We start from the raw sequence: 21,317 nt of genomic DNA, 5'->3' as shown, positions 1-21,317 counted from the left end.
GGCCCGCCGAGCTGCCGTGATGCAGGCACAACGAATGGAAGCCTCCACACCGAGAGAGCCGACCCACCACGCCGCCACCGCCCACAGCGGAGCAACAACCACGCCAGGCCGCTGCCCCAACCCACGCCGCCCGCCCACCATACGTCGACAAAACGGACACGCACCACCACCACCACAACACCAGCGCCACCGCGCCCTGGCCAGGTCCAGCCGGAGCACCCCCACCCCACCGGAGTAGACGGACCCCAGCTGCAGCGCCACCACCTAAACACGGCCGCCGGCCTCCACTGCCACCGCCAACCATCGCACCGTCCGAATCTGGGCCGGGGGCCAGATCCGTCACCAGCATGATCCAGGGGGCCGGATCCCCACGGGTTGCGCCGGAGAGGAAGGAGGCGGCGCCACCAGCCACCAGAACGCTAGGGGCAGGGAGGGAGCTGAGGCAGGGCCGGCCCGACGGCCACCACCACCGAGCAGAGGAGGGACGCCCCGCGACGGCCCCCATCTGCGCGCGGGCGGGAGCAGCCCCGCTGCCGCCAGCGCCACGCGGCCTTAGGCCGGCGACGCCCCCAGCGGCGGCGAGGGGGGGCGGGGGACGCGGCGCTAGGGTTCCTCCCGGGGGCGCCCGCTGGAGCGCCTCGGGGAGGGAGGGAGTCCTATTGTCTGCTATCCAACTCCACCGGGCTTATAAATACATAGACTTTGTGTGGCCTCCAACGTTTCCACGGACCAATCTCTGATTTATCATGGCCAGCACTACTCTTTCACGCCCCAAACAGCAACAATCAAGCATAGATAAATGTCGCATGATGGTAACATCAGCCAAGCCAGGTCACAGCCAGATCACAACATGTGCAATCGAGTCACAGCAAAAAGAAGACATGCGTCATGATAAGTTCTTGAAGCTAGCTACTCCTAATAAGTTCTTCAGAGAAACATCCAAAGTGTTCTACGCTCACGGACGCTCCACCAATATACCGCCTTCAGCCGGAAACGGGTCACTCAGAGAGAGATCAGACGCGATCTGGTAGCTCCAAGCAGCCATTGGACGCGGGAGCCCCATGAACTCCACGTTCTCACTGGCACACTTGGCGGACGGCACCTGAGACGCCAGCTTGCTCAATGCCTCCTTCGCCGCCGTGGGGCTCATCCCGGGGTCCAGCACCAGCACCACCCTCTTCAGCACCTGCGCTCTCGCCATCACGAACTTGAGGAATCCCAGCTCGTTGGCGCCCACGGTGAACTTATCAAGCACCACCTTCTTCACTTGCGACTCCACGCACCCGATCGGGCCGGCCTCCTTCCAGAACTTGGGGCTGATGAGCTGCTCGCCACTGCCATCACCCGCGTCTTTGCCGTCCTGCTCTTCCTCTTCCTCTTCCTCTTCCTCTTCGTTCTTGTTGGAGGAGGACTACAAAATCGCATGTGAATTCAGCGTAAGCACGAATGTCAGTGTAAGCAAATTCATGTATAATGCTCCTGATGACGCAAATTAGTTGACTGTACAAAATTGTAAATCGAGCGAGATGAAGGTCACAAACTCACCATGACGTGCAGGGTCTCGACTTGGGGAAAGCATCTCAAGAAGCTGAGCAGGGTCTTCACTTCCTCGGCTACTCCGAAATCCACCTTCAAAGCTAGCACCTTGACACTTGGAACCACAGCATTTGGGGCCACTTTTGTTACCCCAGCCTGCAAATCAAACGCAATAATAACCGTAGTACAGTAATTCGATCGAAGTTGAAATCAATGCAAAATTGTAAAGCCACACCATCGCATCCATGAAGATTAATAACTTGTCTAACCACTAAGAGGAGAAATAGGATGGGGAGTCCGAGCGATACCTTGATGATGGTGTTGCCGATCTGCAGCACGTGGTTCGCCGTCTCCAGGTAGCCGAGCACGGTGAGCTCAGGAGCATGTCCAATCTTGACCTTGGTGGTGTGTATCGTTCCAATGCTCTGCAGGATGAGCCGCTGCAGCCGTGGGGCGGCCACGACGTCGACCTCGTACGGCATGGACAGCCAGACCAGCACGCAGCAGAGGCTGCTGCTGCTGATCGGGACGAGCGAGGGGGCGGCGTAGCTGAGGATGAGCGCGAAGGTCTTGAGCTCGGGGCTGCAGGCGAGCAGGTACTCCAGGTCGCGCTCCTGCATTATGGTGTGGCAGATGCCGAGCTCCTGGAGGCGGGGGAAGACGCCGGGGCCGCGCGGGGGCGCGCTGGCGCGCGACGTGTCCGGGAAGTGCCAGACGCCGAGGTAGAGGCGGCGGAGCGAGGCGCAGCGGAGGATGGACGCCGGCAGCGCCACGTCGAGCGGCCAGGGGCGGTTGACGAGGACGAGGCTCTCCACGCCCTTGGCGACCAGGAGGCGAAGCCACTTGGCGAGCGCCTCCTCCTGGCCGGCCATGAAGTTGCTGGAGATGTGGACCCAGCGGAAGGGGCCCGGGTGGGAGGCGAGGACGCGCGAGACGGCGCCGGCGAGGGCGCTCGAGTCGAACTCGAACCCGCCCCGCTGGCCCGCCGGCCGGATGAGGTGGCTGTCCTCGAGGACGAGCGGGGTGGAGCGCCAGAGGCCGCGCCAGCGCGGGGAGAGCGCGGCGGTGCGGGCGGCGTCCTTGGCGGGGAGGCGGGAGACGACGCCGCGCAGGATGTCGTCCGGGAGCGCGCTGATGCGGTCCTCCCCGCCGTTGTTGGAGGTGGCGGCGGTGAGGGAGGCGGCGGGAGAGGACGGGGTCTCCGGGAGGCAGGAGTAGAGCGCCGCCAGGATGTCGTTCAAGCCCATGGCGCCCGGCGACGGCGACGGCAGTGGGAGCGAGCGCGAATGGAGGGCCGAGCAGTGTCGAGAGGGGAGTGGCCGATCCCGAGCGGAGGAGGTCTTTATAGTGTCGGCTGGGTCGGACACTTGTTAGGGTTTCGCGATCGTGGGCCGGATAAGGGAAGCAGCTGGGCCCGCCAGTGTTTTAATGCTCTTCTCGTCTGGTTCGATTTTTTTTCTGCTCCCTGCGTGCACGGCAGGATTCGTGAGTTATTAAACTAAAGTAATCGTGCGAGTTTGACTTAATTAAGCATAGATCATTTTGAACTAAACTAATCATGTTTTTATAGGGTAACTAAACTAATCATGTGCCATAGTGAGAGAATACATAGGAGCTATATTGCCGGCAGGTCATAAACTTGGGACAGATGCTGCACTTTGATGGTAGAACTTTAAAAGGAGCCATGTCGTTTTTGTTTGCCGAGCTGATGATGCTCTAAACATGGTTGCAATCTTGCTGATAGGCCTCCACCATCATAATGATGAGAAGAACATGGACGTATGGTGGTGGGGCTGATCACCTGAATACCAGACTTCATCCATACAACAAGATCTTTCAGTGAATGTCGGAAACAAAACTAACATCAATGATAAACGCAGCGATACAGAACTATACTATTCATACGGGTTTAGATCAGAAACCTAATTGATGAACAAAAAAGAAATGGCACTGGTATTTGGTATGGCAGTTTCGTTAAGAAACCGCAAAATGCAACGCACACAAACTACGAGCCACAAGAAAGACCACTTCATAAGTAGAAGCATAGGTTCTAGCTAGAACAATAGACCCAACACGGATGTTACACTAAACAATTAGCGACGCTTGATTAAACATTAAAACCTGCATCAGATGAAGATCATGGCTTACACGTCTTGGCGCCTCGGGAAGTCCAATCTCGCAAGCACCACTTCGAACATCGCGAGGCACCGGGCGACACATGCCTCGTGCCGCCCTGCCGCCTCGACATGCCCAAGCAAGAAGCGCAAGAACCTTAAATGTGATGCATTCTCAGGAGGATGGCCGCCGCCAGAAGTTGGATCGCTGCTAACTTGAATGCACGTATACCAGTCCCAACTTGAATGCCACGCGTCTTTTTAGTGTTACAGTTTGTGAGATACTACGAGATTGTACAAACAATCAGAGGTAAAACTGTGTACATACCGGGGGGGGGGGGGGGGGGGGGGGGGGGGGGATTGTCCCCAGGTTTGGATCAAGTTGTGAAGGATATTTTTGGGGCTAGCTTAGATTGGATTTTTTAGCCATGCACGTTCCTTTGCTTTCAACGATTATTTCTTTATTCGTTTCCTATTTTTTTTTAACTTTTCGGGCTTTTAGGCGGTTTCTTCCTTTTTATTGTTTCTTTTTGGTTTTCTTTATGTATTTAATTTTCCAGGTATTCTATCATTCATTTATTTTTTTTACTTTCGCTTTTCCATAAAAGAATATGGGAGCCATATGAAAATACCTACATGGCCTTGAACAGACAATTTCCTATTAGATGTTCTCTCCATCAAATTGTCTCTCAAAAGCACAACGAGACTCACATAGTGATCTCTATTAGGCTGACCCATTTAGGAGCAAACGTACTGCATTACCCGCTTTTTGAGAACCTTCTAGAAGGCTCCTACCATATGTTTTTGTTTTTTTTTGTCTTTCACTTCTTTTTCTTTAGTTTTTTCAAAAATGTCCAATAAATTGAAATGCTTAGAACTTTTGAAAAGATTTTAAAATTTTGTTTGGAATTTATAAAATGTTTGAAAAATTCAGATGCTGTTTTCTAATGCTCGAATATTTCAAAAAATGTCCGCACTATAAAAAATGCATTTTAGAAAGTTTTTGGTTTTTAGAAAAAAAATTGCAGTTCAGAAAATGTTTGCTTGTTCAGATATATTTATAAAAAACAAATTAGCATTTCAGAAAACTGACTATCTGCTCACAGCCCACGTAGTAACCCACATAGTAAGGATATCCCAACAACAGTATGGTTCTTTGAAATACCCAGTGGATGATGTGGTTGTCCGCAAGCTTGTAACGCACCGACTTATGCTGCACGGCATGAAGCACTCCAGCGCATCTCTCCACCTCTACGCCGGTGAACACCACGATGGTCTCCACAGTGTCAAAGTCCATGAGTAACCTTTCACACGTGCCAACTTCAAGAAACCTGACGATGCAGAACTTTCCTCCGCCGAGGTGCACGGCATAGGACACCAGCAGGTCTCCTTCAATTGGTGGCGTGGCATCCTCCCACACTCCGTGAACCAGAGGCGGGGTAACCGCGGTGGCGGCGGCGAGGTCGGACGCACAGAAGGCCCTACCTCTGTCCAACGACGACATGCCGAACCAGAGCTTGTGCTCGGGCACATACTCAGCAAGGCCGCTGAACGGCAACGCCCAGTCCCCCGACTTGCTCCACACCCGTTTCTTGGTGTCGAAGGAGTAGCTGCCGACGCCGCCGGTGGATATACAGATGTTTGAGCCGGCAACCAGAGCGTAGGATTGAATGTGACCAGAGCCAGAGGGGCCGCAGGTTGGCTCCGATAAGTAAGGAGGCACATCCAGAGAGCGCCATCGCCAGTCGCCGTAGTCATAGCGGGGCTGACGGAAGGTGAGAACCTCGAAGCTCTGCTGCTCTCTGCCGTCCGGCAGCGACGGGATCCGGTCCAGGACGTAGAGGCGGTTCCGGACGGTGAGGGAGACGGGCATGCACTTGGGAGCCTTCATGCTGGGCATGGCGCGGATGGCGTGCAGGCCCAGATCGTAGAGCACGGAGCGGCCCGTGTGGTCCGCCGCGATCACCTTGCCCTCTCCCCCGTTCTTGAGGAGGAAGAAGCACATCGTGCCGTCGAGGTCCGTCTTGTGAGGAGGGTAGAAGCTCATGATTGGCTTCGGCAAGGGAGCGTCCTGTATCGCCGCCGGCGTGTCCATGATTTTTCTTGGTGGCGTTGGGCGGAACAAGGACGGCGTGTCTATGCGGCGCAGAGTATTGGTGCGGTTGAGGCCATCGGCCGCCGCCAGGTACTGTCGTGGAGTTGTCACGGCAGATGTCCTTAGTGTCAGGACTTCGTCGCGAGGCCAACGCATCTATGTGGTAGCTTGAGAGGGGTTGAGCGGAATCGAGAGACGCAACACAAGACAAGGATTTAGACAGCTTTGGCCCCGGGAAACATCATCCGGTAACAACCCTACATGCTGTTTGAGGCTAGGTCTCATTATGATCACGGGAGAGTCGCCGGGAACCGGCTCTCGGTGTTTAGCCCTAGAGATTGTTTCTTGTCTTGTCTGTCCCTCTTTGGGGTGCCCTGGCCCTCCTTATATAAGTTAGAGGGGCGGGTTACATGCGGAGTCCTAGTAGGACTAAGACTAGTCTATCATTTTTTACAAGTTGAATACACGTCCGGGTCTTGCTTCCTCGTAAAGGAAATATTCGTCATCCCTTTCTCCTTAAACCGGCCCACCAGAGTATAAGCCAGCCTGCTGGGCCTTGGGCCTTGTCGTCCGTCTGATCCGCCCGCCGGGTCTCCAGTGAGTCACAATGTCCAGGCGGGTTACCTGTGAATCGCCATGTTCGGGCGGATCACCAGTGAGTCGCCAAGCTCCAGCCAGGTCTCTGGTGAGTCGCCAAGTCTGGCCGGGTCATACCGCGGGGTATATCCCCGACATTAGCCCCCAGTTTAATTTGTATTTATCCATGTTAAACTGATCCTGCAAAATAACTCAAGAACAAATTTAACAGGTTGTGCTCCGGGTTAAATATTCTTGTAAGCCGGAACCTGATCATTTTTAAGTCCTTGACATTTTCTCCTGGAATATCCGGGTCAATAGGCCAGCTTCATAATCCATTTGCTGATATTGGCTCTTATAAAGAAATATTATACGAAATAATCCATTTGAGTCGGTTTCCAAAACTCCGGCTTAATAAACATCTTAGACTCAAGATTCATCTGGTGATCTGCCAGTTTAAAGATGTAGAGACTGGCTAGTTATAATTGCCAAAATTACCGGCTTGTAAATATTGATAACACCGGGTCATAACTGTTGCCGACGCCGGGTCATTATTATTGGTGACACCGGGTCATGATTGTTGCAAACACCGGGTCAATCTGGTCTGCTCCAAACTGAGAATTTGAAGATTTTTTCTCCCTTATATGCATATCACCTGTAGCCCCCAAGTCTTAAGAGGAGAACATAGTGATAACTTAAGACTTGCTTCAATATAAGTGTTGCAACCTTGAAGAAAGCCGGGTTATTCATCTCAATCATTAGTCATAAACTGAATATTCAACATATGTAGCCCCCAAGTGCCGGGTTGTCATGACCTGGGACTTGTAATTGCCTTATGCTCATAAAAACTTCAACCAGTGTAGCCCCCGAGGGCTGGCTCATTACAATGTGATGAGCCGGGTCTTCAATAAGTTGAGCAAAAAATGTCTTTACATTAGCCCCCAAGTGCCATGGTGCATGCTGGCAGTGACATGGGACTTGCATATTTGATGTGATCTCAATTTAAATAATGTAGCCCCCAAATGCCGGGTCGTAAGCCTGCAGCGACTCAGGACTATTCTTTTTATTGTAGAATAAATCATATCCATTGATAAAATAATAGCCATTGCGCCAAAACGACTTTGAATACCTCATCTGTTGATAAGTCAATTCGGAGTTTAAATACCCGGCGGCTCTTGGCCGATGGCGATTTAATACGCCTCATTGTAAGCCGGAATTTGTATAACCCGGCGGCTTATAGCCTTTGAGAAAATCAAGAATTGATAACCCTTTTGAGACACCAATTTCAATCTTTGATGATGGGCCTGAATTTAATCATTTATGTAAGTCATAGCTCTGTAAATCCTGCAGAGTTTAAACAACATATGCCCTGGCGACTTAACATCAAAAGCCAGGGCGGGTAACCACCCAAATGTAGTCTTATCCTGCACATAATTAGATCACAAGATCCCTTGGCGATTTACCGCAGGGCGGGTCATAATATCTCACATACAACCATTGATGTGTAACAAGGAGTCACAGATAAGCCTGTTATGAATCATAACTTTGAAACATAACTATAATAATAATATTATACCTGTGATATTGAATTTTCACTGCCGGTTTATGTGACCTGTGCAGTAAGGGTGATAACCCAATCTTTAGAAATCAAGACTTCCAAATGTTTATGATTGTCATATGATGGCGACTTATCATCCAAAGTCAAACCGGGTTAAATAGCAACCACTCATATACACTTTAGATATGATCAAAAGAGCTTCAAATAAAATCCAAAAATTGTTTGCAAAAAAGAGACTTCAAAAAATTTGAGGCTTCTGATTCGAATACAATCAGAAAACCGTCCCAAAGGGGTTAAGCTAAGATTCGAATACGATCATATAGCCCCCAGTGGCTTTGGCGTTGCCGATCAAGAGGGTACCGACAGCTATGTTCTCTTTGGTTCGAATACGACCTATGTTTGAATAGGAAGCCCCCAAGTGATCATGAGTATATTTAACGACTCTGATTCGAATACGATCAGGGTCATACTAGAAGGGTTAAGCTAGATTCGAATACGATCAGCTCACAATGGTCATGAAATAGGGTACCTATGTTTGGGTTGTGCTTTGTAACACTCTTTTTGGTCCCTTTAATTTTTCCTGAGAACTCGAACTTTTGCGAGAGATAAATTCTTTTTGAACCGGAAAAACCGGATATTGAGAGTTTCAAAGCTTTGTGATAAACAAATTTACCTTGAACCGGATTTGAGAGCTTCAAAACTTTGTGGCAGATAAATTTCCCTTGAACCGGATTTTAAACCGGATATTTAAGAGCTTCAGTGCTTTGTGGGAGATGTCAAGTCTCTTGAGCCGGATCTAAACCGGAATCCTTCTTTTTAAGTCGGAAATTTTCTGACGGCCTTTAAACTTTTTACCAATATGGCGGTAGCCTTCGGAACCGGGTTATTTTCCCCTCCAATGACCCGGAGTTCTCGAATGCATTGAAACCGACCAATGCTGCCGAGTCATATCATTGTAGCCCCCGAGTCTCAAGACGACTCGAGGAGTTGGCTTTGAGATTCTCCATATTGACCATAGCATAAGGTATATATCATTGGTGTTGATAGCGCGATGTGAATCCACAGAAGGTTGAGGTGACTGCGGCGGGTTATGAATGATCCTGTATGAGCCGTGTCAGCAACTCGGCCAATGGTCCCTTCCAACTGGCTGTTTGAAGTTAACCAAACTTTAGTGGCGGCGACTTGTGCGCCTGTCCATTGAGCCATCCAGTGCAGACGGCAGTTGATAGTATATGATAATTTGCCTCCATTTTGTTGAAAGAAAACCGGGCTACCCAAGCTGTGACTTGCTCATACTCAATAAAACAGTTCATGCAGACAAGTGCGGCCCGGTGTATTGATGTAGACCAGGCCGCGAGAGACGGACGGTAAAGACGACCACAACATCTGAGGCGGCACAGACAGATGAACCGGCCGCGGCATTGTAAGCCGGTGCGGATGGGCAAGTTGTCCTCCTCGTTGTAAGCCGGCGTGGTTGCGAGAGACGGCCACGGCGTTGTAAGCCGGCGCAGTCGCGAGAGACGGCCATGGCGTTGTAAGCCGGTGCGGTCGCGAGAGACAGCCACGGCGTTGTAAGCCGGTGCGGGAGTCCGTTGAGTAACGACGACCACCTGTGCCAAAAGATGTTGGCGTGCCTCCATCTCCGTGGTATAATATCACTTTTTGTCATAAATAATTGCCCTGCATAAACAATATTGCAGACCAAGGCAAAGGTAAACTGTTCTTTGACAAAAACAATATGTGCTAATAAAACAAACTTGGATGGATATCACCTGATTTGTCTGGACGACGGATGATCCGTTTATCGCGACAGAGGTGGCTCAGGCAGACCAGTGACTCAATATAGTTCCGGCGGCTCAGGCATACCGGCGACTTAATATAACCTCGGCGGCTCAAAATGGCAAGGGCAGCTCAACGCGGCTCCGGCGGGTTGATGTAGATTAAGCTGCACGGGCGGCGACTTGCGCACACTTGTTCCATCAGTAAGCGGGCGCGGACGCCGGTGCGTGATGATGCTGACGCATACTTCATAGGCACAACGTGGCATCACCTTGTATTTTTTGTCAGATGACCGTGGACGCTGGTGTTGGATAATGATGCTTGACACCACATGTCAGCGGTGGCCCTCGGACGATGGCGACTTAACACAGGGAAACGAGCAGGCAGCGGAGGTGTGTTTGGTGAAGCAAAAAACACGGCGGCGACTCGAGCACGTGATGGAGACCATAGACCTTGGCGGCAGCAGCAGTTCCAAGCGGCTTGACCACGGTTGAGACTAGGCATGAACAGGCAGAGGGTGCAGCTGCGGCGCTCGAAGCGGTGGAGGCAGGGCTGGAGGCGGCTCAACAACTCAACCGGAGGCGCACCGCTGCAGAAGCAGTTTGACGAGACTGGCGGCTTACAGCGCAGCAGCGGAAGAGCGATCGGCCGGCTCAGGAGCGGCCACTAGAAGCTCGAGGCCAGGTGGCTCACATAGCAATTAGTGGCCATACTGCAGCTCTGTGTGACGAATAGTATAATACCAAAGTAGTACTTTAATTGATCTTTAACGTGAGCACTCAATTAGCACTTGGTAGATGAATTGCTTTTCTTCTTGCGGAGGAATTAGCAGAGGCGATCCCGTAGCTTGATTCTCGGGACTTGCAATTTGTACGTAAACAACAACGGTGGTTTGCAGGCGACGGCTCGACGGAGGTTGAACAAGACCGGAGCGGTTCGCAGGCGAGGCCACGGCGGCTCGGCACTGACCGCTGGCAGTGGCTTGAGGTAGTGGCGTTCCACAGCGGGCGGCTCAAGCACCCACGGCCATGGCCGCAGCGGGAATGCTCAAGCACGCGCGTGCATGGCCGCAGCGGGACGAGCATGAGGCGGTGGCGACTTGGCCGTGGAGGTGCGGGGGCTGACCTCGCCGGCCGGGGGTGATTCAACAGCATGCCAACCTGGTCAGAGTCCTCCTCCAAGTCGTCAACTGTTGTGGATGTTTGACCGAACGGGTCCTCCCCCAGATCGCGGTCCCTATTGATCGGTGTACCAAATTTTTCTAATGCCTGTCTTCACGAAGTGGATGTGGCAATTGACGCAAGGAAATAAAAACTGAACTTGCCAATTGATTCAATTTTCACGTGAGTATCAAATAAAACGCTTAGCACGTACTAGCACTTTGTACTGATCTGATTTGATGTTTTGACACAGTGCGCAATAATAGCAATAAGGTAGCAGCTTCGGGTCTTGAAGCGAATCTGCGTACGTCGACTGCCGCGGATGTAACCTGCTTCACGTGCCCCGGCTCTCGTAATAGAAAACTGCAATTTAAACAGCGGAGTACTCTGAAACGGTCTCTGTCTCACCGGATCGCACTGGCTTTTCTGATGGAAAACGATCCCACTCGGAAAGTCGGATAGACAGGTCAAGCGTGACGATGCGCACGGAACCCTAGCCTCTTTTGATCTCAAACCTTCTCAATTGCGAGGGCCGCGCGGCCGGGTCAGAGCTGACGTGCCCCGCCGGTGAAAAACTTTTGATTTCTATCCAATTTATGTAGCCACTCAAAACCTTTTCAATCTTGACCGATGAACTTGGAATTGATGTAGATTCTGACCGGCTCTTCTTCACCCAAAATTTACGAACTTCTTGATCCCTGAGAAAAATCCCTCCAAGAACTCAACACCACCGTGCGCAAGCCCCACGGTGGGCGCCAACTGTCGTGGAGTTGTCACGGCAGATGTCCTTAGTGTCAGGACTTCGTCGCGAGGCCAACGCATCTATGTGGTAGCTTGAGAGGGGTTGAGCGGAATCGAGAGACGCAACACAAGACAAGGATTTAGACAGCTTTGGCCCCGGGAAACATCATCCGGTAACAACCCTACATGCTGTTTGAGGCTAGGTCTCATTATGATCACGGGAGAGTCGCCGGGAACCGGCTCTCGGTGTTTAGCCCTAGAGATTGTTTCTTGTCTTGTCTGTCCCTCTTTGGGGTGCCCTGGCCCTCCTTATATAAGTTAGAGGGGCGGGTTACATGCGGAGTCCTAGTAGGACTAAGACTAGTCTATCTTTTCTTACAAGTTGAATACACGTCCGGGTCTTGCTTCCTCGTAAAGGAAATATTCGTCATCCCTTTCTCCTTAAACCGGCCCACCAGAGTATAAGCCAGCCTGCTGGGCCTTGGGCCTTGTCGTCCGTCTGATCCGCCCGCCGGGTCTCCAGTGAGTCACAATGTCCAGGCGGGTTACCTGTGAATCGCCATGTTCGGGCGGATCACCAGTGAGTCGCCAAGCTCCAGCCAGGTCTCTGGTGAGTCGCCAAGTCTGGCCGGGTCATACCGCGGGGTATATCCCCGACAGGTACACAAACCGCCGGAAACTCATAGAGACGCGTCCAGATTAATGGACCACCCGATTGATCTCAAACGCGCCGGAGGAAGACGGAGGCTGGACCGCTGGAGGCTGGAGAGAGACTTCGTTGGGGAAGGAGGAGGGTTGGCGGCGGCTTCCAGGGGAACGCACAGAGCAGAGCAGATATGATCTTGCGTGTGGCAGGAAGGAAGGACTTTCCCGTTTCTAACTTGGGCTATACTGGGCCGAGTAGGATCAGGGCCATTTGTTTTTTTTCTAGGGGATCAGGGCTGCTGCTCACGGGGCCAACAGCTCAAGAGGTTCCACCGAGTCCATCTTCAAAACAGGAGCAGAAAAGGAACAAACCAAGCTTGACTACTAACGAGAAGAACAATGGGAAGAACACGGCTGCAAACAAACACTCTGATGCGCGTTTGGCGGGCTCCATAGGGGTGTCCCGCCCAGCGCAATGAGTCTCTTATGTTGGAACTGCCGCGGTGCTGGCAAACCCGCGACAGTTCGAGAGCTTCGTGATCTAACGAAGCAGTTTGCCCCCTCTGTACTGTGTATCTTGGAAACTCAAATAGAGGGTTCTAGAGTCGAGAGCATGGTTGGCTCTTTAGGGTTTAATAAAAGCTTTGTTGTGAGTAGTTCTGGCAGAAGTGGTGGTTTAGGAGTTTTTTGGAACGAAGAAATAAAGCTAGAGATTGTTGGTTATTCTCAGTATCATATTGATGCCGTGATTGATGATCTAGCAGATGTGAAAATAAGGGTTACCTTCGTGTACGGAGAAGCACAAGTAAGCGCAAGATATAAGACATGGGATATGCTAAGGGGAATCGTGGGTGCTAGAGATATACCTAGGCTTGTTCTAGGAGATTTTAATGAAGTTCTACAAGCCCACGAACACGATGGAGTGGGAAATAGGAGCCAAGCTCAGATGGACGCTTTCAGGGACGCGCTTGATACATGCGGTCTCATGGATATAGGCTATACTGGCATAGGATGGACTTTTGAGAGGAAAGTAACTGGAGGCACGTATACGCGAGTTCGACTTGATCGGGGAGTGGCTAACCCGGCCTGTACCATTGCGTTTCCATCGGCCACAGTTGAGCACAAAACAGCGGCCACTAGCGACCACGTACCCATTTACATGAGGCCGGTGCATGGCGCATGCAGGAGGGCCCCTCGCTCATTTAAATACGAAATCGCCTGGGAGCGCGACCCGGGGCTGCAGCCAGTGGTTCAGAGTGCATGGGGTAACGGAGTAGGGGAATCTGTTTGATCAGACTACCTAGAGTGGGAGTAATATAGGTAGTAACATCACACATATCTAGATAAAGTAGATGATGTGGCAAGAAATAAATGAAGAAAGAGAGGGGAGTAGTAACATAGCTAGTTACTAGTAGTATGAGTAACATCACACATATCAAGGAACACTAGTAGGAAAAGGGGCTTTTACCCCGGTTCATAAGGGCCTTTAGTCCCGGTTCTGGAACCGGGACTAAAGGGTCGTTACTAATGCCCTAGCCCTTTAGTCCCGGTTCTTACACGAACCGGGACTAAAGGCCGTCCACGTGGCCGGTGCGGGGAGCCCAGGCAGGAGGGCCTTTGGTCCCGGTTGGTGCCACCAACCGGGACCAATAGGCATCCACGCGTCAGCACCTGGCAGGAGCTGAGGTTTTTGTTTTTTGTTTTGAAAGGGAGGGGGGTTTTGGGGGGTTAATTTAGGTTGTTATTAGGTAGCTATTAGAGAGAAGTGTCCTCTCTTATATCTCCGTGCTTGGTTTACCAACGCTACGTACTGCTATGCCTAAACATGGCTTAGATTGAAGTGAAGGCAACATGTGGTGCATGTCGAAAGTAATACTAATCCGGACTTGATCAAGTTTGGATTGTACTACTTTCGACACGCACCACATGCATGTTGCCTTCACTTCAATCCAATCCATGTTCATTTCACCCGCTGATATATAATAACTCTTCATGCGCGCATCATGCATCATCATATATAATAACAAGTCCTACTAATCATCATCATACAACTTCTACTCGTTATTAATAACAAGTCATACGATCATCATCCTCACAGTCATCGAACCAACCCTACTTAATTGTTCTTAGCACATGATCATCAGTATTAGGTAGGACCGAAATACCCTCTTTAAGGTAAAATAGCATAAAACAATATAGACCCTGACTCTCCATTATGGTGAATGAAGATCATCCTGTCTCCAATTCTTGCGCCTCGCTTCCTTTTGCTTCCAAGAACCTCCTTGCGACTGTCCATACATTTTTTCCATTCTTTGATTTGCATGTCTCCACTTCTTTTAGAAATCTGGTATGGACAGTTGAGATTCGTAGGATGACCTGGTTGTATATTCAAAACATCAAGCCTACCATTCTGATACATCAAATGAGGCACACAATCCTCTGGGATTATCTGTTGAAAAACATAGTAATAACTTCATAGTTAGCAATGATAATGTACTAGTTTTAGAACTATGCAAATATGCACGAATGTCGTAATAGTAAGAAATCTTACCAGGGTATCTCCATAGTAGTTACCGTAGTTCAACACGTGCACTAGTGGCACGTATTGAGGACCATAATGTTGAGGAGTTGGATTGTAGATATTGTAATTCTCAATATCAGTACAAAATCCGACCAGATGAGTTTTCTCCTTATAAGTTAACTCAGAGCCATCGGTGTAGTAGGTTCTGTCTACCATGTTCCGCACATTGTTTGAACAATCAAAATAAGTTGTCAATGAAAATAAGCTGTCAACTATTTTGAAATGAACAATATAAATTAGCTAATAACTATGTTTGAGAAACTCACATAGCGGTAGAATTGGAGGCGTATCAACAAGGACCCAAATGTCCATATTGTCTTGCTCGATGTCATGATCACCAAGATCCATGGTGACAAGCATACCCTCATCAAAACCATACATCTTGCAAAATGCTTCCCAATTTTTGCAACCAAAATGGGTTACGCTCTTAGAATTATACAGCTTTACTTCAAAATCTATATCATGATGGGTCCTTAGGTGAATCTTCTTTGTTTCCATACTTTCATGGTCTTCAAAACCCATCCTCTCCAAGACGTAGCGTCTTGCATGGAATGGGATAAGCTAGCCGAATTGTAAAAGATGAAAAGTACACGTTGAAATAGTTGAAGTCGTGCTTAATTACGAAAAAACAACACTTGTCGTCGTTGCGTACCGTTTCAACATCGAACGTCTCCTCCAGCTTAATACTGAAGCGCCGATCTTCGTCCAGGTGAGGCCTGTCGCACTGACCTCGGTCGTCGTGGCACCAGTCGCACTCCCCCGGGAGACTTTCGTCGTCCGAGTACGACATTTCCTATGCTCATAATTCAAATATTAAACATCTACAATTAAATATATGTACTAAAAAACCTAAGTTAGATCATTATTATTCATCACGGGTTGACTATCGGTTTGTCGAGTCTTTTCTTGAAAACTCTCAGCTCACGTGGTGTATACATTCGACCGTTGGTGATGGTCGCTCCTCCCTTTGTCCCCGTGTGCATTACACCAAAATTTCTAGCTAGCACACGGGAACAAAGGAGAAGCGACCCCCACGACAACAGTCGGGATTCTTCGTCCTCTCATATATATATGGTGGAACTCTCCCTCATTGATTCCTCTCTGACATTTGCGACCGTCGGTGATGGTAGCTCCTCCTTTCGTTCTCGAGTGCATTACACCAAATTGTCTAGCACACGGGAACGAAGGAGAAGCTACCCCCACGACAACAGTCGGGATTCTTCGTCCTCTCATATATGGTGGAGACTCGACAGACTTACAGTCAACCCGAAATATCGTTTAATTATCTTTCTAAAAGAGGATTTGGTTGGTCTCACCTCGATGTCGGAGGGGGCGGTGACGGGGACGACGGCGGGGATGATGGAGGGGCCGGGGGCTCCTAGATTTCTGCGAAAACAAAAACCCTATAAGCTATCAACTAATCATAGTGCTGTCCAATTTTAGCATTCAAAGTAGGATCGGAGTAGTTTTCCACTTTGAGCATTCAATAAGCAAAATCAAATCACAAAATAAAGTAGTATTCAAATTAGGATGCATTCAATTATAAGCAAAACTACATCATCTCCATGCGTCCGTACATCGTCGAATATTATCACTAATACACCTCGAATACTATCATATATATAGCATCGCTAGTACAGCTAGAACAGTAGCGCCCGACGGGTATCGGCGCGGGCGGTGGACACCCAAAGGGACGGAACCATCACAGGATCATAGCTCCAGTGAGATCCCTGAAGAACCTGCCAGGTATTGTCGAACCTGCCCTCCAACGCAACCATGTAGCGACGGACGTGCTGGTCCTCCTCGCTGACACGGTGACGTACCACCTCCGCGGTGTCCGGAAGCCTCGGCACCGTCACTGGCCCACGCGAGCGCCACCAAACAAGGATCGGGTCAACGACGGGCTGGTTCCTCACTAACCTACGCCCACCGGAAGGTAGCACCTCCCAAAACCAGCCCGGCGGAGCCCAGTCCCGGACATGGGCCCTCTGATCAAGCCGGCCTCCTCCGCCGAGTTGACGACGAGGATGCGGGATAGGCATCGTCGACGTCGATGCGGGAATAATTGCTTTAACTAAAAAAACAAACTAGTTCTATTAATTTCCTTACTATAAATAGAATAAAGTAGTACTTACTAAAAATAAACTAGCTAGTTTAACTAGTTCTATTATTTTTCTAACTAATTCTATTAAACACTTTCTAAGTAGTACTTACTAAAAGTTATCGGGGAGGGGGGTACATATATCGACAACGACATACCTGATAAAAAATAAGAAGAGGAAGAAGACGAAAAAAAAGAGGAGAAGAAGAAAGGAATAGAGGAGGAGATCGAAGAAAAAAAAAGAAAAAAAGAGGAGAAGAAGAAGGAATAGAGGAGAAGAAGAAAAAATAGAATAATTAATATATTATTCTATTTCTTCTTCTTCTTCTCTATTTCTTCTTCTTCTACTATTTTTTTTCTTCTTTTTCGCCTTCTTATTTATCTCTCCTCTACTTCCTCTCCTCTTCTTCTTCTCCTTCTTCCTCTTCTTATTTTCCTTTTTTCTCTCCTTCTTTTTCTTCTAAATATGAACATACATAAATGACTTTGATCATAAAAATTCTATGAACAAAATTACAACAGAAAAAATCATAAAAATTCTATGAACAAAATTACAACAGAAAAAATCATAAAAATTCTATGAAAAAATTGATATATTCTTTGCATATGAACATACAAACGTTTGCATATTCAATAATAATATCACCAAAAAAAATCTAAACTACACATCTAAATTAATACATCTAAATTACAACAACTAACTTAACTACACATCTAACTACACATCCAAATTAATACAACTAAATTACAAATCCAAACTATATACACATATATAATAGCTAGGGGGCGCGGCGGCAGCGGCGGCGGCCATTACAGGGAGGAGGAGGAGGGGATCGGGGCGGCGCTCACAGGGTGGCGGAGGGCGACGGCGTGGGTGGCGGAGGGCGACGGCGACCGCGGCGGGCCGGGGGCGGAGGGCGGCGACGGTGACGTACGGGGCGACGGCTCGGGGGCGCGCGGCGGAGGCCGACGGCGACGGCGGCGGGGGGCCGAGGATGACGGCGACGGGCGATGGCGTGGGCTCGGGGGCACGGGCGACGGCGACGACGGCGGGGCAGCCTGGCGGCGTAGATCGAGCTCGCGGCGTCGTCGGGCGGGGGGACACTGGCGATGGAAATCAGAAAATTTCCTAAGTGCTGCTTATATAGCAAAGGCTTTGGTCCCGGTTCAACGCACAAACCGGAACCAATACCCACCCTTTAGTCCCGGTTGGTGGCACCAACCGGGACCAAAGGCCTCTTTTCACCAGCGCAAAGGGCGGGAAGCAGAGGGCTTTGGTCCCGGTTGGTGGCACCAACCGGGACCAAAGGGGAGCATTGGTTCCGGTTGCAGCCACCAACCGGGACTAATGTGCTGGCGCGGTGCGGTGTGAAGTTTAGTCCCACCTCGCTAGCTGAGAGAGCTCAGCACCTGTTTATAAGCTGCGTTGCAGCTCAGGTGCTGAGCTCCTCTCTAATATGCAGGCATTACATGCCTACCTTTGTCACTGCCATGTTGGGCCTATTGGGCCTGTGGGCCTGCATCCTGGCCCATGTGCAGATGGGTTTCTAGTCGTATGCAGGCCGTGTGGCCCATTAGGCGGCATTTTTTTTTATTTTTTCCAGTATTTTTTCGTTTTTTGAATTATTTATTTTCTTTTGATTTTTGCTTTATTTTTTTTATTCTTTTTGCTTTTAGCTCAGAATAATTATAAACTTTCGGTTACTCCATTAATTTCCAAATTTGAATAGTTTAAATTTCATCCGGAAACTCGTCTGTTACAAAGAGATTTCATTTTTTAAAACTTATTTGAACTCCTGACTTTTTGTCTGTTCAAAATGCACCATTCAAAGCCACATCATCATTTTTCAATCCTTTCTGACTTCATTTGTTATTTTTCATGCATTTACTAATTATTTTGAGCTATAAGACCCTAAAATTGAAAAGCATTTCAAATGAACTCTGAAAAGGTTGAAAGTTGGCATGATATCATCATTTCATCCACATAGCATGTGCAATAAAGTTGAGAGGGTTACGACAAAAACTGGACGCACTTCGTGTACAAAACGGACAATCTCTTTCAAAGTATCAGGATTTCATCCGGAAACTCGTCTGTTACAAAGGGATTTCATTTTTTAAAACTTATTTGATCTCCTGACTTTTTGTGTTTTCAAAATGCACCATTCAAAGCCACATCATCATTTTTCAATCCTTTCTGACTTCATTTGTTATTTTTCATGCATTTACTAATTATTTTGAGCTACAAGACCCTAAAATTGAAAAGCATTTCAAATGAACTCTAAAAAGGTTGAAAGTTGGCATGATATCATCATTTCATCCACATAGCATGTGCAAGAAAGTTGAGAGGGTTACGGCAAAAACTGGATGCACTTCGTGTACAAAACGGACAATCTCTTTCAAAGTATCAGGATTTCATCCGGAAACTCGTCTGTTACAAAGAGATTTCATTTTTTAAAACTTATTTGATCTCCTGACTTTTTGTGTGTTCAAAATGCACCATTCAAAGCCACATCATCATTTTTCAATCCTTTCTGACTTCATTTGTTATTTTTCATGCATTTACTAATTATTTTGAGCTATAAGACCCTAAAATTGAAAAGCATTTCAAATGAACTCTGAAAAGGTTGAAAGTTGGCATGATATCATCATTTCATCCACATAGCATGTGCAAGAAAGTTGAGAGGGTTACGGCAAAAACTGGATGCACTTCGTGTACAAAACGGACAATCTCTTTCAAAGTATCAGGATTTCATCCGGAAACTCGTCTGTTACAAAGGGATTTCATTTTTTAAAACTTATTTGATCTCCTGACTTTTTGTGTGTTCAAAATGCACCATTCAAAGCCACATCATCATTTTTCAATCCTTTCTGACTTCATTTGTTATTTTTCATGCATTTACTAATTATTTTGAGCTATAAGACCCTAAAATTGAAAAGCATTTCAAATGAACTCTAAAAAGGTTCATCATTTCATCCACATAGCATGTGCAAGAAAGTTGAGAGGGTTACGGCAAAAACTGGATGCACTTCGTGTACAAAACGGACAATCTCTTTCAAAGTATCAGGATTTCATCTGGAAACTCGTCTGTTACAAAGGGATTTCATTTTTTAAAACTTATTTGATCTCCTGACTTTTTGTGTGTTCAAAATGCACCATTCAAAACCACATCATCATTTTTCAATCCTTTCTGACTTCATTTGTTATTTTTCATGCATTTACTAATTATTTTGAGCTATAAGACCCTAAAATTGAAAAGCATTTCAAATGAACTCCGAAAAGGTTGAAAGTTGGCATGATATCATCATTTCATCCACATAGCATGTGCAAGAAAGTTGAGAGGGTTACGGCAAAAACTGGATGCACTTCGTGTACAAAACGGACAATCTCTTTCAAAGTATCAGGATTTCATCCGGAAACTCGTCTGTTACAAAGGGATTTCATTTTTTTAAAACTTATTTGAACTCCTGACTTTTTGTGTGTTCAAAATGCACCATTCAAAGCCACATCATCATTTTTCAATCCTTTCTGACTTCATTTGTTATTTTTCATGCATTTACTAATTATTTTGAGCTATAAGACCCTAAAATTGAAAAGCATTTCAAATGAACTCTGAAAAGGTTGAAAGTTGGCATGATATCATCATTTCATCCACATAGCATGTGCAAGAAAGTTGAGAGGGTTACGGCAAAAACTGGACGCACTTCGTGTACAAAACGGACAATCTCTTTCAAAGTATCAGGATTTCATCCGGAAACTCGTCTGTTACAAAGGGATTTCATTTTTTAAAACTTATTTGATCTCCTGACTTTTTGTGTGTTCAAAATGCACCATTCAAAGCCACATCATCATTTTTCAATCCTTTCCGACTTCATTTGTTATTTTTCATGCATTTACTAATTATTTTGAGCTATAAGACCCTAAAATTGAAAAGCATTTCAAATGAACTCTAAAAAGGTTGAAAGTTGGCATGATATCATCATTTCATCCACATAGCATGTGCAAGAAAGTTGAGAGGGTTACGGCAAAAACTGGATGCACTTCATGTACAAACGGACAATCTCTTTCAAAGTATCAGGATTTCATCCGGAAACTCGTCTGTTACAAAGGGATTTCATTTTTTAAAACTTATTTGATCTCCTGACTTTTTGTGTGTTCAAAATGCACCATTCAAAGCCACATCATCATTTTTCAATCCTTTCTGACTTCATTTGTTATTTTTCATGCATTTACTAATTATTTTGAGCTATAAGACCCTAAAATTGAAAAGCATTTCAAATGAACTCTGAAAAGGTTGAAAGTTGGCATGATATCATCATTTCATCCACATAGCATGTGCAAGAAAGTTGAGAGGGTTACGGCAAAAACTGGATGCACTTCGTGTACAAAACGGACAATCTCTTTCAAAGTATCAGGATTTCTTCTGGAAACTC

General features: G+C 47.7%; 2 protein-coding genes across 2 annotated transcripts; both read right to left on the bottom strand.

Moving 5' to 3' along the window:
- Positions 1-762: 762 nt before the first annotated feature.
- LOC109760859 (uncharacterized) lies at positions 763-2,842 on the bottom strand. Its single transcript, XM_020319660.3, has 3 exons — positions 1,845-2,842; positions 1,546-1,692; positions 763-1,411 (listed from the first exon to the last, which is right to left on the bottom strand). Exons 1-3 carry the CDS (start codon positions 2,781-2,783, stop codon positions 956-958), a joined length of 1,542 nt encoding a protein of 513 aa, XP_020175249.1. The 5' UTR covers positions 2,784-2,842; the 3' UTR covers positions 763-955.
- Positions 2,843-4,225: 1,383 nt separating this feature from the next.
- LOC120966896 (uncharacterized) lies at positions 4,226-5,745 on the bottom strand. The gene has a single exon (XM_040393476.1). It carries the CDS (start codon positions 5,743-5,745, stop codon positions 4,723-4,725), a length of 1,023 nt encoding a protein of 340 aa, XP_040249410.1. The 3' UTR covers positions 4,226-4,722.
- Between the last annotated feature and the right edge of the window lie 15,572 nt (positions 5,746-21,317).

The sequence above is a fragment of the Aegilops tauschii genome, chromosome 6, assembly GCF_002575655.3.
Source record: "Aegilops tauschii subsp. strangulata cultivar AL8/78 chromosome 6, Aet v6.0, whole genome shotgun sequence".
Lineage (NCBI taxonomy): Eukaryota > Viridiplantae > Streptophyta > Magnoliopsida > Poales > Poaceae > Aegilops > Aegilops tauschii.
The sequence above is the reverse complement of the archived record's forward strand: the minus strand, read 5'-3'. Positions and strand labels throughout refer to the sequence as shown.

Coding starts and splice junctions, on each gene's coding strand:
- LOC109760859 (XM_020319660.3), bottom strand. CDS start 2,783: ATGGGCTTGAACGACATCCTGGCGGCGCTCTACTCCTGCCTCCCGGAG. Junction 1,693..1,844: donor TCGGCAACACCATCATCAAG/GTATCGCTCGGA, acceptor TTTGATTTGCAG/GCTGGGGTAACAAAAGTGGC. Junction 1,412..1,545: donor TCGAGACCCTGCACGTCATG/GTGAGTTTGTGA, acceptor GCGATTTTGTAG/TCCTCCTCCAACAAGAACGA.
- LOC120966896 (XM_040393476.1), bottom strand. CDS start 5,745: ATGGACACGCCGGCGGCGATACAGGACGCTCCCTTGCCGAAGCCAATC.